At 51.8% G+C, this 14,329-nt stretch overlaps 1 protein-coding gene across 3 annotated transcripts in view; it reads right to left on the bottom strand.

Moving 5' to 3' along the window:
• Positions 1-2,984: 2,984 nt before the first annotated feature.
• CHD6 (chromodomain helicase DNA binding protein 6) overlaps positions 2,985-14,329 on the bottom strand; it is a 197,955-nt gene continuing 186,610 nt past the window's right edge. For 2 of the 3 annotated variants that reach the window (XM_077778892.1, XM_077778894.1), the window contains 3 exons: positions 13,243-13,434; positions 12,124-12,243; positions 2,985-5,795 (listed from right to left, as the gene is read on the bottom strand). In XM_077778892.1, the coding sequence (XP_077635018.1) occupies positions 4,899-5,795; positions 12,124-12,243; positions 13,243-13,434 (1,209 nt within the window). In that variant the 3' untranslated portion in view covers positions 2,985-4,898. The remainder of the gene's footprint in view (positions 5,796-12,123; positions 12,244-13,242; positions 13,435-14,329) is intronic. The other variant, XM_077778893.1, reaches the window with a different exon arrangement.

Here is a 14,329-nt window from a genome sequence, read left to right as displayed (position 1 = left end):
CCATGCTGATCCCCTGGTCCACTAAGGGCTCTGCACTCTGCCTTCCTGGGTCCCCAAATCCCAGCTCTGTCATTACGGGCTGGGTGCCTGGACAAGTTATTTCACCTCTCTGGGCCTCAGTTCTCTCATCTGTAACATGGGGACTTTTGAGTGACTGAGGGGATGGAGGAGGTGCCTGGTAAAGAAATGTGCACTGTTAACACTGAGTGAGGTTATCAGAGAAAATACAAGGTGCCTAGTTAAATTTGAATGCCAGATCAAAGGTTTTAGTATAATTATGTACCAAATACTGCATGGGATGTACTTACACCAAGAAAATTAGTTCATCTGAAAATAAAATTAACTGGGTGTCACTTTCTCCTCTCCATCTGGCAAGTCTATACTGAGAAGCTCCAGAGATTCCGGAGGACCTTGGGACTTAGAGCAAGACCTTCCTTATCCCTGATTTCCCTGCTACATCCTTGATTGGATTACCCTCCTTCGAGGGGACAGGGGACTGGCGTTCCTGCCCTCACCAGCTACTCAAAAGCAGTAAAGATACAAGCATACTTCAGCACGTGACATTGGTCATTTCAATCAACCTCGCCAACAACCTTTAGATGCAAGGTACAATCATCCCTGCTCTACAGATGAGGAAACTGAGGCGAAGGTGAGAACCTTCGAGAAGGTAGGGATGTAGCCCTCCTCCCCGCCCAGAAGCTATCTCTCTTCCCTTTGCCTCCTCTCCCCATTCTAGTTTGTTCCTTTGTCCATGGGCCTCGGGCAAGGGCTGAGCTAGAAATCAGACACCAGGACTGTCTTGGCAGCTTCAGTAACGTCCAGACAGATCCCATGAACACTGTTCTCGCGGGAGCTGTACTCGCCTCACCCCACAAACCCCCCGAGTCTGGACCATGAGGGTGGCCCCTGAGCACCTCCCTTGTGCTCCAGTACCTCAGAGACTGGGTTTGAGAAGCCACGGTCTGGAACCAAGGTGCTGGGCCCTGGGCGGGGTGAACCCCACTGCCGACCTGAGAGATCCTTCTGTGGTTTCCAGACCAGGCAAACGAACAGCAGTTCTTGCGAGAAACCATTTTAAGGAATTCACTATAAATGAATCAAGCATAAAGTTTTCCAGAGGGTGTGGCCACAACCGTTCCGTTTTCCTTGGTGCCAATTTTTCCGAGACTCCCTCAGTCCGATCTGGTCTCTGAGGTGGAGGGGGTTCCCGGGCTGACACCACAAAGGCTGGCCTGTTCCAACCTCAGGCCGGTGGGACGGAGAGGCCTAGCCCCAGCTCTGTTCTCTGTGATTGATGACACAGCTTTGCAGCCTTCTGGTGGCTTTCAATAGGCAGGCTGGATGCCAGCGTCCCCCTACCCAGCAACCAAGACACGCTGAAGACAAATGAGGTCACTTACGGCAAACACACACACAACACTGCAACGCTGGCCCGATGTCCTACACTAATTGCACTCCTCTGCCCTCACAGAGGTAGACGTTACTGGGGCAGCCTCCGGGGTCAGGAGTGAAACCAAGACGATTTATTACTTATTCTGCATAAATTATGCCTCCTCCTCCCGGAGGGACGGCTCTCCACATCTGGACTGGAGTTCAAAAAGACTGGAACACATCCTGGCTTGAAAATCCACAGCAGAGGACTCTGGGGCCTTAGAGAACAACGCCTCACCCATTCTCTAGGCTACGCAGCCACCGTCTGTGGGCACCTAGCAGGGACCCAGCAAGGGTGAAATTGGGAGGGTGTCTGGCTCTCAGCGTGGCCGAGGCTTTAGCACTTTCCTGCCAGCCTCATTGAAAACTTTGGACACAGTCCTTCTGAGGCCAAAGCTAAGGGCGACCAAAGTCTTAACAAGCCTTAAGAATTTGGAGGCATTCCTGTGTTTTGGGGCCCTACCTGATCCCACAGAGGTTCCCCCTGAGGTCTCAGGTATGTGATGTGAGGTGGGGCTTCTAGAAAGGGGTTCAAAAAAGTGGCGCAGGGGGCTCCTGGGTGGCTCAGTCAGTTAAGCATCCGACTTCGGCTCAGGTCATGATCTCATGGTCTGTGAGTTCTCATCGGGCTCTCTGCTGACAGCTCAGAGCCTGGAGTCTGCTTCAGATTCTGGGTCTCCCTCTCTCTGCCCCTCCATGCTCATGATCTATCTCTTTCTGTAACTCAATAATAAATGTTAAAAAAAATTTTACAAAGAAAAAAAAGAAAGTGGTGCGGTGGAGGCGTCAGCTGTGAGCGTTCGGACCCAGGTCCGGAAAGCTGGGGTCTGCTGCTCCCTCTTCTATGGCACATGTGTTGACCAGGTGTGCCGATGGGTCAAGAGATAAAGCAAATCAACCCCCATGAGTGGATATTTAACACATCCCCAGGTGTGCCCAGAACAAACTGGGCCCTCCAGAAAGCCCGTGGACTGCTGTGTGCAGATGGTGTATTCACACAAGGCCCAGGCAGCAAGAGACATCCAAGTGCCACTGAATTTGACTTTTAAAATTGTTTTTTTTTCTTAAATCCAGGATCAAGACCACAGACAATTTATTATGTAAGACACGGGGGTGAAGAATGACCAAGGAAAGTTATGGCTGTGAGTGACATGGAATTTAGATGAAAAGGCTCAAGTTTGCCGAAGAAGAGTTTAAATTTGGCTTTTGCTCTTGGAAACGTCAAAATAATAAGAAGCACTTATGCCTTACAGAGCAAATAATCCACAGAGTGTCATTTTCATTTTGCAAACAGGGACACAATAGCAGTCAAATATAAGCCTAAACACCCAGAGAGTTAAACATACAGGTTCGGTAAGATATAACAAGGGGCTTAGCATGCTGGTGGGTTTTAAAATCAAATCCATATTGAACCCTGTGACCTACTGGAGGTTCTAAGTGGAACCTGGGGAAAGCAGCTTTTCCATACAAAACAAGAACGAGGACGACAAAGGAAAACCCAGGCTCTGCTGGACGTCTATAATACTCATTTGCAGTAAGGCTTTCAAGATACATGAATTTTTATAGCATTTGTATTTTAAGGATTTAGGGCAAATACATTTTTTTTCTACTTGATAAAAAGAAAATTAGTACTTAAAAGGTTCAAAAATATATCGATTGAGTGATTTTTTTTTTTTACATAAATAAATTATATTGATTTTTAGGATTTAACAGCTGAAAAAACCCTTTCTGCTTCCACTGGAGGCAAAACTGAACAAAATGTTAGTTAAATAGAGAGCAGCATTTCTAAGAAATCTGTTGTCAGCGTTATAGACCATCTACGCTACAAAGATGTCATTAAATAGGATTTGCTCCATCAATGGATTCTGTCTTCTTATGCGATCAGTTACAGAATTTCTGACTTTTATCTCTGATTCGTAACTCCACCGTTCGAACATACATCTGATTTTTTTCTCTGGTCACAATTTAACAGACTTCTTTGAGATGCTCATTTTAACATTTACATAATTTATAATCCCAAATGTATAAAAGACAATGACAAAAGCATCATAAATAAATAATGCAAACTGAAATAGTTATGTCAAACTTTTGGACCTTCTGATAAATTAGCAAAACTGTAACAGGAAAAGTAAAAAATACAGTAAATTGTGGCAACACCAAGTGAAACTGGTACCAACAGCACTTCCAACGTCTCTGACGGCCCCCGCACGGGCCCTGTGCCCCCCCCAGTCCTGAACCACGAGCTTATTTCCAGTCTCAGAGCGTGACCAGCCCTCTGGAGTGCGGACACAAGTGGGAGGGGACACCAGCGCGGTAAGTGCCGCGCAGGCAGGTGCTTCCCGGGTGAGAAGGGAAAATGATGTTAATTTGCAACAGTCTCGACTAACCTGATCTGGAATCTGGGTCCAACTGCATAATGGAAACCGAATAGCGACCCAAAAAAAAAAAAGGAAGAGAAATAACAAACTTTCACAGTCGTTTTATAAAGGTGGCACGCACCAGTCCGGACAACTTCAAATCATTTGACGCAGGGACCTAGCAAAGTGTAAAAGTGTTGAGTGACTATATTCTTGAAGGCTCCAGAAAGAGCCCTATTCTTGGTGAAGGGGGGCACAAAGTAAAAACCTGTTAGGGCCTGGCGGTGGCCGGAGCGACTCTGGAGAATGAGGCGAGCAGTGTGCGGCCCCACGGAGGACGAGCCCCTCACCCGCCCCCATTGCCGGCAACAACTCCGGTGTGTAAAGCTTTTCCATACTAAGAACGATCTCTCACTGTGGGGAGACGGCATGGGCGGTATATAAAATAACGCCTCATCAGTATTTCCTCTTGCGGCAGGCGTCTGAAAAACCATGAAGGGGATGTCCTGTTACTCCCAGTAAGGTTTCTGCTTTCTAAAGAAATGAATATATGCATTTTCAACCATTAGTTATATACTTCCTGTCTACACTACTCATTTACTCCTCCTGATAAAATAGGGAAATATCTTAACTAAAAAATATGCACGAGCACTTCCTTTTTCTGTGCTTTTTGGTTTCCCCGTTAGATTCTTCCCATTCAACACGGCTCACGGAAAAAAGAGCTCCTCTCTGTCTCTGTTCTTTGGCCCTTTGATGGTAAATCCCTAAAGAGCTTTCTTTTGCCACTGTCCCTCCTCAGGTAAGTGGGAACTTGGAAGGGAAGGGGGGGAGGGCGTGTCACCACGTACTGTATTAGCTACGGCTGCTGGAATGAACAACTGGGTAACAGAATGAGAATTCTGTGCCTCCTACCCTAGGTCGACGACACTCAGCTAATGAAGTGGCAAGACCCTGCGACTATTAACATCTGTGACCACAGTTCTCAGAAAATTAGGTAGGTAATATTACTTATGGAAACACAGGTTCTTATGAAGGTGGAGTGAGGGAAGTAACAAACCTTTATGGGATAAGAAACTTACAAGTCACAATCATTTCTTAAATGAAACAGTTCTAATTGGTGTCACTGTTGGAGTCTTTGAGGCCCCCTTCCCTGACCTGTGCCGCATGTCCTCTCTCTGGGGGCACGGGGGCCCTGGGCTCGGGGCAGTTCTGGTTGCCGCCTGGCTCCTTTTCGGACCCGGGAGCGGGCTCCGGATTGGGATTCAGGCTGTCCCCTTTCGTTTTCTTCTTCTTGCGCTTCTGGCTCTCCAGACCTACTACTTCAGAGTGTCTGGCCTGCTGCATGGCCGGCAGAGTCACGCCCATGCCCGGGGACAGAAACATGGATGGGTAAATGAGTCCAGGAGACACTCCTGGGATGAGAAAGGGGTTAAAAGCCACAGGACTACTGGTAGTTATTGCAGGTTCGGACTGATCAGAGAACGGACCAGGACCAGGCTTGTCTTCAGCTAACGTGTCCGTTTTTACATCATGGCTACTTGGCTTGTCTTCTACAGTCTTTTCAGTTGCTGCTGTGCCACTTTTTGTTGTGCTTGACAGAGGCGCTGGCGCGGTGCTGGTGCAGGCGGTGGCCATGGGTGCGTTGAGGAGTCCCCCGACCCCAAACATCTGGGGCACCGCGGCCATTCCTGGCAGCATCATGGGCAGCATGCTCAAGGTGCTTTTGACCTCTTCACCCGTGGGCATCGTGGCGAAGCCGGCCGGGAACCCCACCAGGCCCGTGAGGGGGATGCCTGGCAGATTTCTCATGTTTTGGAGTCCTACCAGGTCCATCCCAGCGATCAGTCCGTTCATGAACAGGGGCCCCATCCCTGAGGGAGAGTCCGCCACAATAGCGGGGGCCTTCAGGAGCTCGCTCCGAGGCCGTCTGCCCCTTCTACGGGGACCTGCGTCTCGAAGAACAGGCTCGGCCAAGGTGTGATTGAACTTGTTTTCTGGGAGAAACCCCTGAAAAAGGACAAAGAAACACGAGACGCTGAAGGTTACTGGAGGCCAGGTGATGGGCTGGGGATGAAGACCGGGGTCCTGCACTGGGCCGGCCGGCCCCCGTTCTGCCAAGGACCCAAGTGGGAGCCCTCTGCCTACCTGCCTCGATGGCCCTCTAGCCCAAGTGTGCCTGAGGTCGCTGGCTTGGAGGCCGAGAGCCAGCCACCACCACTACCACCTGCACACGACAGTGGCATCCGCTCCCTGGGGAAGCTCATCGGAGAGCTGGGAGCTGGAGCCCAGCTCAGGACACCAGGTCTTAGGCGAGACTTATGGCTGCAAGGCTTTGACCAAACCGAGCATTCATCTTCCTAGTACACATTTAAGCCAGTACACAGGAAGCTCTCTGACGGAAGCAACAGAGCAGAGTAGGGGAGACAGGGTTGTGCGGGAGACGGACCTGAATTTTGGTCTCAATTCTGTAAATAGCTGTGGGACTCGGGACACCTCAGTTAGACTCACAGAATGCTCGTGAGGAAGTACCGGGACATCTGTGTGGTGTTACTGGAGGCAGAGTGTGCAACACGTTACCCAACCCCCAGGGACAAGCGCTAATGACTGTGTGCGCCCCCCTCCCTCGGGGTCACAAGCTCCTGGAGGGCAACTCTGTCACCAAACAGGGTGCCTACATGTTTGCTGAGGAAATGAGGGCGTTCTTAATGCTGCTGGAGAAACGCATCACAGTGAGTGGTGTTCCGGGTTTCCCAGCTGGCAGGGAAGTCTGGGGCTAAGCACCACGCGGCCGCCACCCAGCTTGGCGGGCACACGGGTCACCCGGCACCACGCAGGCTCTGCCACGGCACGTGTAACGATTTACTGCGGGGAATCCGGGAACCTGCTGCTCCAACAGCACCAGGGAGCCGTGGGCCGCAGGGCGGAGAAGGCGCCAGCCTGGCAGCGGGCTTGCCACAGCCACGCTCCTTCCTTTGGGACCGTGGCTTGGGAGCTCTGGGGGCGACGGGGACGTACCAGAACCTGCTGGAGAGCCCACTCTGCCAGAGCCTCCTGTCTGGTTTCGGAGAGATAATTAAACCGGTGCGATTACAATGTCCTAACTCTGAATTTGTTCCCAAAACGGCACGAATAATCCCCATAGCAAGAGAAAGGGAGAAATTTCTCTCGGGACCCCGTCTGGAACCCCTACATCGCCTGGGGAACTGCACCTTTTCCTCCTTCTACTGTCCCCCACTCCTCCCTGCTGTAATTGAGCTCACGGAGGCGGTGCGTGTCCACGGGATCAAAGGCACGTTGTGACAATGGCTGCCGCTGAGTTGTCTCAATCTTTGCAGAGAAGAGCACCGAGGAAAAGCCCTTCCCTGTGGGTCCCTGGAAGTCCTCTCTCCTTTCTGAGCCACTGAAGGAGAGCAGCCCTAACTGCCTGGGCTTCTCCTCGTGGGTCCTGTTACAAAGCTGCCGTTATTCTACCACCTGCCCTCTGACCACAGCAACGATGAGGCTAAAGATGTGCAGAGTGGCCACGAGGGCTCTGTGACACTGGGTTTGCACTGGGGGTGCAGGTCTCCATCAGGGCTGGAGTGTGGAAACCCGGACAGGACCCCGCACAGCAGCATGAGGTGGGAGGGCCCAACAGTGAGGCTCGCCCCACCCCCGATGCTGGAGGAGCCCACGCTTCTCCTGAGGCCGACTCTGCTGCCTTCTCAGGATTCTCAGTCGTTTGTAAACATGCCCTCCCTTCCTGCAAGTCTGGAGTGGGGAGCGGGATGTGACAACACACAGGTAAGACTCCACCAATCTACTTTGAGACTCAGATGCAGGGCCCCACTGCAGCCCTTAAGGGAGCACACTCAGAGCCAGAAGGCAGGTGCGGATCACACCAAGAGACACCAGAAGGGCAAGAAACATACTTTCATTAGGGCCAGCAGTGCTAAAGAAGACAGGAAAGGAAGTCAGGAGTCCACAGAAACTGGAGGGCTGAGACTGGCAGCCAGGCCTGAGAATAGTTAAGATGACTCTTCACAACCTTGGGGCGCCTGGGTGGCTCAGTCAGTCGAGCATCTGGCTTTGGCTCAGGTCACGATCTCACGGTTTGCTAGTTCGAGCCCTATATAAGGCTCACTGCTGTGAGCACAGAGCCTGCTTCAGATCCTCTGTCCCCCTCTCTCTGCCCCTCCCCTGCTTGTGCACGCACGCCTGCTCTCTTTCTCGCTCTCAAAAATAAACATTAAAAAAGTTTGAGGAAAAAAACAAGATGTCTATCCACAACCTTCCTAAGGACCTCTACTTCAGATTTTAATCCAGGAGTTCTGGCGTCTGCATTCAGCTCGCTGCCTCTCTTCTCCCTGCCGATCCTTAAAAATTCCAACAGATCCCTGCTTAAAGGGGCAGCTGCAGAGATGGGGTTAGTCGGTAGCACGGGTTCTCAGTGAGCACACACGTGTGTGGTGGGCTCCCGAATGGGAAGTGGCCAGGAAGGGAGGCCTGGGGCCCACGGTAGCGGTGGTGTGGGCAGGCCCGTGGCCATCCCGGAAGGGGCGGTGGGACCAGGAAGAGCAGCAGGAGTAGTGCCGGGGCCACTAAACGTGCACTCACCCCGTGTTAGGCAGATGCTAAGGGCTCCATCTGCATTACGTCATTAGTCGTCCCACCAGCCCTGAGGAGTCCGTACAATGATCACAGATTACAAAGAATTTACAGACTCACAGATGTGTGAAAAATGGATATTTGAATGTTCCTGAGTTCCCGGGATTAAGGTTATTTTCAAAGTCCTACATCTCTCTTCAATTTGCCAAAGAATATTCAAGGAAAACCCGATCATGGGCAAAAAGCTCTATGATGTGAGACTGTAAGAGAACTCTTCTCCAGAAGCCTTGGTTTAGACTAGAAGAATTGAGGGAAACGTGATACTGTCATGCTTTGTGCCCCACTTCTTTCTCACAGAGTGGGGGAAGCAGGGGTCTGCCCTGGGAGCACGATGGCCAGGGCAGAGCTGACCCTTCCTGGCCTGGGCTGTGGCGCGTACCTCGCCACACTGGCTTTCGCCCCCGCACGTGACCAGCACCTGCTCTTTGCAGGGCTGCTGCATCCAGCGTGCGGGGCAGTTGCTCACCCTGGCTCTGGGATGATCCCCCGGGGAGCCGTCCCTGCCTGGTTCCTATTTCTGAAGACAGAGTAGGGCTTGATGGACCAGGGCCAGGCTGAAAGCAGAACGTGTAATGCACGCCACTCGGCCGAGAGCCCCGGCCAGGCGAGCCACAACCGAACCACAGGGCTTTTCCAAGACCTCTTCCCTGCAGCCCACCTACAGCCAAGGGCCAGGGAAAGTTGGGGTGTGTCTTTTCCCCTTATACCCACAAAGTTCTGTCGTAAGTCTCTAATAGGGAGGGTGTGTTCGATCTTAGAAGCCTTTCTGTTAGGAAGTAAACCCAGAGCTTGATAAACAACGCCTCCATCTTCTTTTCCAACAATTTGCTATAAATCAGATGTCCTGTAACATCTGGGCATCTAGAGCATGTAGAGCTAGGCAGCTCTTCAAGACCAGCCTGTATCCCGCAGGACCTGGCATGCTCCTCAGGTATCAGAATGTCCAGAAATGTCCTTCCCCTGGCCTTGTTGTGAGCTTCTGACAGAGAAAGAGTGCTGAGCCCGTTCAGAACTGGGAAGCTGCCAAGGAGGCACATGCTGGCCGCCTTCAGACTGGAGAGCAGCAGAACGATCCCGGGGTGTAGACAACGGCTCTTCATCTACAGCAACGCCGAGAGGGGTGCTCGCAGAGGAAGTGGGCTCTCACCACTTCCTGTGGGAGGGACGGTCCCTCCAGCCGCCCAGCTGCTGCCCACCCTAGTCAGATGCCCCTCCCAGCAGCTTGGCGACCACACACAGCGGCCAAGTGGGGCTTTGGCAGCTTTCCCTCCTGGTAATTATACCCTGCGAGCAAACCTGCTTCCTCCTCCAGGGAAGGGGAGAGGGGAAGGAGAGCAGAGAACAGGAGTCAGACGTTAAGCAACACTGGAGGGAAATCTGCTTTTCCAGATGACGACGTGGGCACTCCAACCCGAGAGAGACCTCTTCACCAATACATGGAAGCACTTATTCCAAAGCCTGTGGATTCCAGCTCTCAAACTGAACTCCTGGTAGAGGAGGAGGGGGTGGAGGTGGTGACCAAAACGTCCTTGCTCCTTCCAGGAAGCTTAGGAGGTTTAGCCCACAAACATTCCCTGAGTGAAGAGAGACCTAACGACCAAAGGAGGTGTGTGTGGAAACGAAGTTAAAATCCCTACGCACAAAACAGAACAAGACAAAATCTAGCCCTAGGAGACATTTTTGGGACAATGGGGGAAACCTGAGTATACACTATTAGATATTATTAATATTCATATGTGTGGTAACGTTGATAGTTCTGTAGGAAAATATTCTGAGGAGACACAGGCTGAAGCATTTAGGGGTGACAGGTCATGTCTGTAAGTTACTGTCAAATGGCTCAACAAGAAACAAAAAATCCATACACACTAGAAGACAATATAACTTACACAGACATGTGCATGCACACACACACACACATCTCATGAGCGACCACTATGTACTGGGCACCCTGGAAGCTGGATCCCACAGCCTTACTGTGGCCCGTGGAGACTGTCCGGCTGAGCCACAGCACACACAGCAGAAGGGATTGAAGGAAGGAAGAGGTTTCTTGATTTGAATCTGTTTCCAGAAGCAGGGGTGAGGTGGTCTCCGCGGGAAGACACCGGAGGGCTCCTGTCCCAGCGGAGCTGTGGGAGACAACGCAGAGGCGAAGCTGGCCCCTCCCCGGTGGGGTGGCCGGGCAGCCCCGGGGACCAGGCGGACACGAACTTCCTCGCCCGGCCTTACTGCGGGAAAAGGGCGTCCGAGGCAGGGGCTGTATTTAACAAGGTAGGAAAAGCGCATCTCTGGTAAGAAGCTGACTTGCAAGAAGAGCTTAGAAACGGGTTTTCTGGCAAGGGCTCAGCGTCTGTAGGGAGTGATGAACATTAATTTCCAGAGAACGTGAGGGACACTGTTAGACACAGAAAGAAAGAAGAGGGCCAGGGAGGAGAGCACGTGGCTGTTCTGACACGTCTCTAAACCAAGAGCTCCGAGGCCACAACAAAGCAAGGGCCACAGTCCCTCCTGGATGGCTTCTCCGTGCTGCCCTGCGTGGGGACTCGAGGAGGACGCGGGGAGACGGCAAGGGGGCTGGAGAATGACGGCGGCATCAGCTCGTGCAGCACAGGCAGGTCTAAGGAAAGGGGTGGGAGTAAAGCAAGAGAGGGGCAGAAGGCAGCTTTCCCCGTGCGGTAAGCTTTCTGGCGAGCGAGCGGCTGACCCGGGACAGGGCCCCGGCCTGAGTGCTGGAGCAGCTGCGGTGGGGGACGGAGATGAGGGAGGGCAGGTGTGTGTGCAGAGCTGCAACCAACCCACCAGCTGACATTGGTCACAGCCTGCTTTAAAACACTAAGCAACGACTTCCCTCTGCAAAAGGAGGAGGAAATGACTAGGGCGGGTGGCCCTCTGGAGCTGGAAGAAGAAAATCACATCCGGGCAGTCCCCCTAAGCAGGGAATTTGTACCCAAGGAAAGCTGCAGCTGGCAGAGCCCGGAGGAGACGGCATCCAGGAAAGCCTGGCGTCTGGGGGACAACCCGAGAGCGGCAGATGCCCAGGAGGCTCTTGAGAGGCTCCCTGTTTGGGGAGGACGCACTTTTTGGAGGTTAGAAGCGCATTTATGTGTAATTTGCCGAAGCCCGACCCTTTCTCAGGTTGAAATGTTATTACTGCCCCCTAGAGGTTCTGGCTTTGTGATTCCAAATCTGTACTCTCTGAGCTGTAATTAACTCAGATGCGTTAGGCTACAAGTATTTCACACGTGTCTTTGATCTCTTCCAGGCTCATGATTCTACATGAGGAATAGGCAGTGCTTGGCGTCAGCCGTTTTTCATTGCCAGTGAGGATGGACCAGGAGGAAATGTCTTACATGGAAATTTCCAATAATGACATTTGTTAACACTAGAAACAGACTCCTGATAGGGGTTAAGGTCTCCCTGAGCTCTCTACACTATAACGTAGGGGTTAAGGGGGGATTACCAAGTTTTGAAAATGGTTTAAGCACAAATGTAAAGGGTGAAAACAAATGACGACGGGAAGTCCTACTGCTGCTCAAGAGGCCCCAGTACCACTTATCTCTGCTTATCAACTTCCTCCCGTGCTGGCCTCTCATGCTCTCGGGAGGCGCTGCCTGGCTCCCTACTTCCCAGCTGGAGCTTTCCCCAAGTCCACAAGGCTTGGCTCCACTGGGACAGGTCCCTCCTTCCTTACCCTTAGTCCTGGCTCCTTGGGGACAGCGGGAACCCTCTCTTCCCCACTCAGGGAGTTGACGTCTAATTTTCCAGGTTCCTTACAGCGTGGCCTCCTCTGCTTTGGTTTGTCTGAAAAACTCTAGGAGGCAAATGGAAATCAACGTTACAAAACATTCTGTCACAGGTCCTTCTGAGGAGGGTGGGGCTTTTTAGCTGGTTTTGCTCTTGTATCATTCATGGCCCACTGTACAGACCCAGTCAGGTTAGGCTGAAGGACACAGCGACCGGGCCCTTGGCGAGGCTTTCTGTGAAGCAACAATGTTCCTACAGCCAGAGAACAGGATGGGTGGGTCTCCTGGTCAGACCTGAGCTGACCCGCTGGCCTCCCACAGTCTGCTTAATCCCTAGCCTTCGCCTCCTAATCATTTCCCGAGATTCTCTCTCCACTACTACCTGCCTGCTGGGCTTTGTCTGTCTCTGGAGGGTGTGCATCTGTGAATGCACCTCCTCCTCCTCTCGTGAGCCCTCTACCTCCCCATCTTATTAGTGAGATGTTCCCAGGACAAAGATGGTGATGGGGTAGGCGAGCAAGTGAGAAAAGGAAAACCAAGAAGAGACCTCAGTGCTCAGGAGTCCTCTCCTACCTACAGATTTCTAATCTGAAGGATTTGGGGCACAGGCAGTAGAAGGACTTAAGGGACGAGTCTTGAAGCAGTAACTCAAGTTAAGAGCACACACTCCTCCCTACAAGTGGTCATGTTTCCACGTGGAAAGAATACACAAGGACATGTTCACGAAGCGGCACTGTTCATGCAACATAAAGACTTCTGTGTGCACTCAGGGTCTGGCATGGTTGTTCTGGGGGACAGGGGCGCCGAGTTTAGGCAAATTCTGTCCTCCTAAGATTCTGCACAACGACTCGGTACAGCACTCCGCCATGGGCTGTGATTTCTGTCACTAGAAAACTTAATGAAAATTTAAACTTAAAACAACAACCAATAAACAAAACTTTAAAATGATGTTCTGGTTGGCACAGATCTCCCCGAAACTTCCCTGAGCGTCCCTGAGCGCACTCCTTGTTAAACACACCCCCCGCCAGCGGGAAGGAAGTGGCAGTGTCGGGCAGTGCAACACTTACTGCTCCAAAGCCAGGAACCTCCAAGGAGTAGTCAGCCTGCTGCCTCAGCCAGTCAAGCAGACTCTTGCTGGGAATGGCCTTCTCGGCCTGGCTGCTGGCTGCTGGGGCTGGCTCGGGGGCCGAAGGGGCAGGCACCGGCCCTTCCGGGTGTGAGGTGCTCGGAGGGGCCTGCCCTGGGTCTTCATGGACTTCCTGGACGAGGAGAAACAAGTATGTGCAGTTAACCACGACAGAATGAAAACCAGTTTCTGAAAGGAAACCACATAAGGTGTTCTTTATACCTTTCTACCATTTCCCCCTGAACGGGTGCTAGGGTGCTTGAGCAAGAACTCTGCCTGCCACTGACCCACATGCGCTCCTGCAGATGCTGGTGTCCCCCCACCCGAGGCTCCTCTCCCCGTCTGGTCTGCTTGGTAAACTTTAATTCCACCCCATCTGCTCAGGTTCAGCGTTACCTCCTTTGTCACCATCACTGACCGTCCCAGACAGCAGAGGACACTCCGCTCCCTGCTCCCCCACGGCACCCTGCACGGGCTTTCCACATAACCACAAATGCCACACTGCAATTTACTTACCTCTTCCTCCCTCTACAGCTGGGATGCCTGTCTTACACACGTCTGTATTCCCAATGCCTATAATTGGGTCCACGAAGTACAATATGGTGCCAAATATACGTTTGCATAAATACATTTCTAAAGATACTCTGAGGCCAAGGAAGAAAATATTTTCCTAGTCATTCCACTGCCAATCTATGATCCCTACAAAGACACGATGGCTCTGCACCTCTAAAAAATGAGACAACGGTCTTAAAAGCTTGCAGGATTGGGCAGGGAAAGAAGCTGCCACTTCGGTCTCCCACATTATACAGAAAGTCTAAGAGGAAGGCAAAACTTTACAATATACCAAATAGCAAAGCTTAATAATAAAGCCCGCAGGCCCCAGTGGACAAAGTCTTTGGTTTGATTCCCTGATCTGCTGCTCTAATGTATAATCTTGGGCAAATTACTTAGTGCTTGTAAGCCTCAGTATCCTCACCCATACAATGGGAGTAATAACAACACCTTTACAGAGTTGTGAAAATCAAATA

Source organism: Crocuta crocuta, unplaced genomic scaffold (genome assembly GCF_008692635.1).
Source record: "Crocuta crocuta isolate KB4526 unplaced genomic scaffold, BGI_CrCroc_1.0 scaffold248, whole genome shotgun sequence".
NCBI classification, from domain to species: domain Eukaryota; kingdom Metazoa; phylum Chordata; class Mammalia; order Carnivora; family Hyaenidae; genus Crocuta; species Crocuta crocuta.
This window is presented reverse-complemented; position numbering and strand designations above follow the sequence as displayed.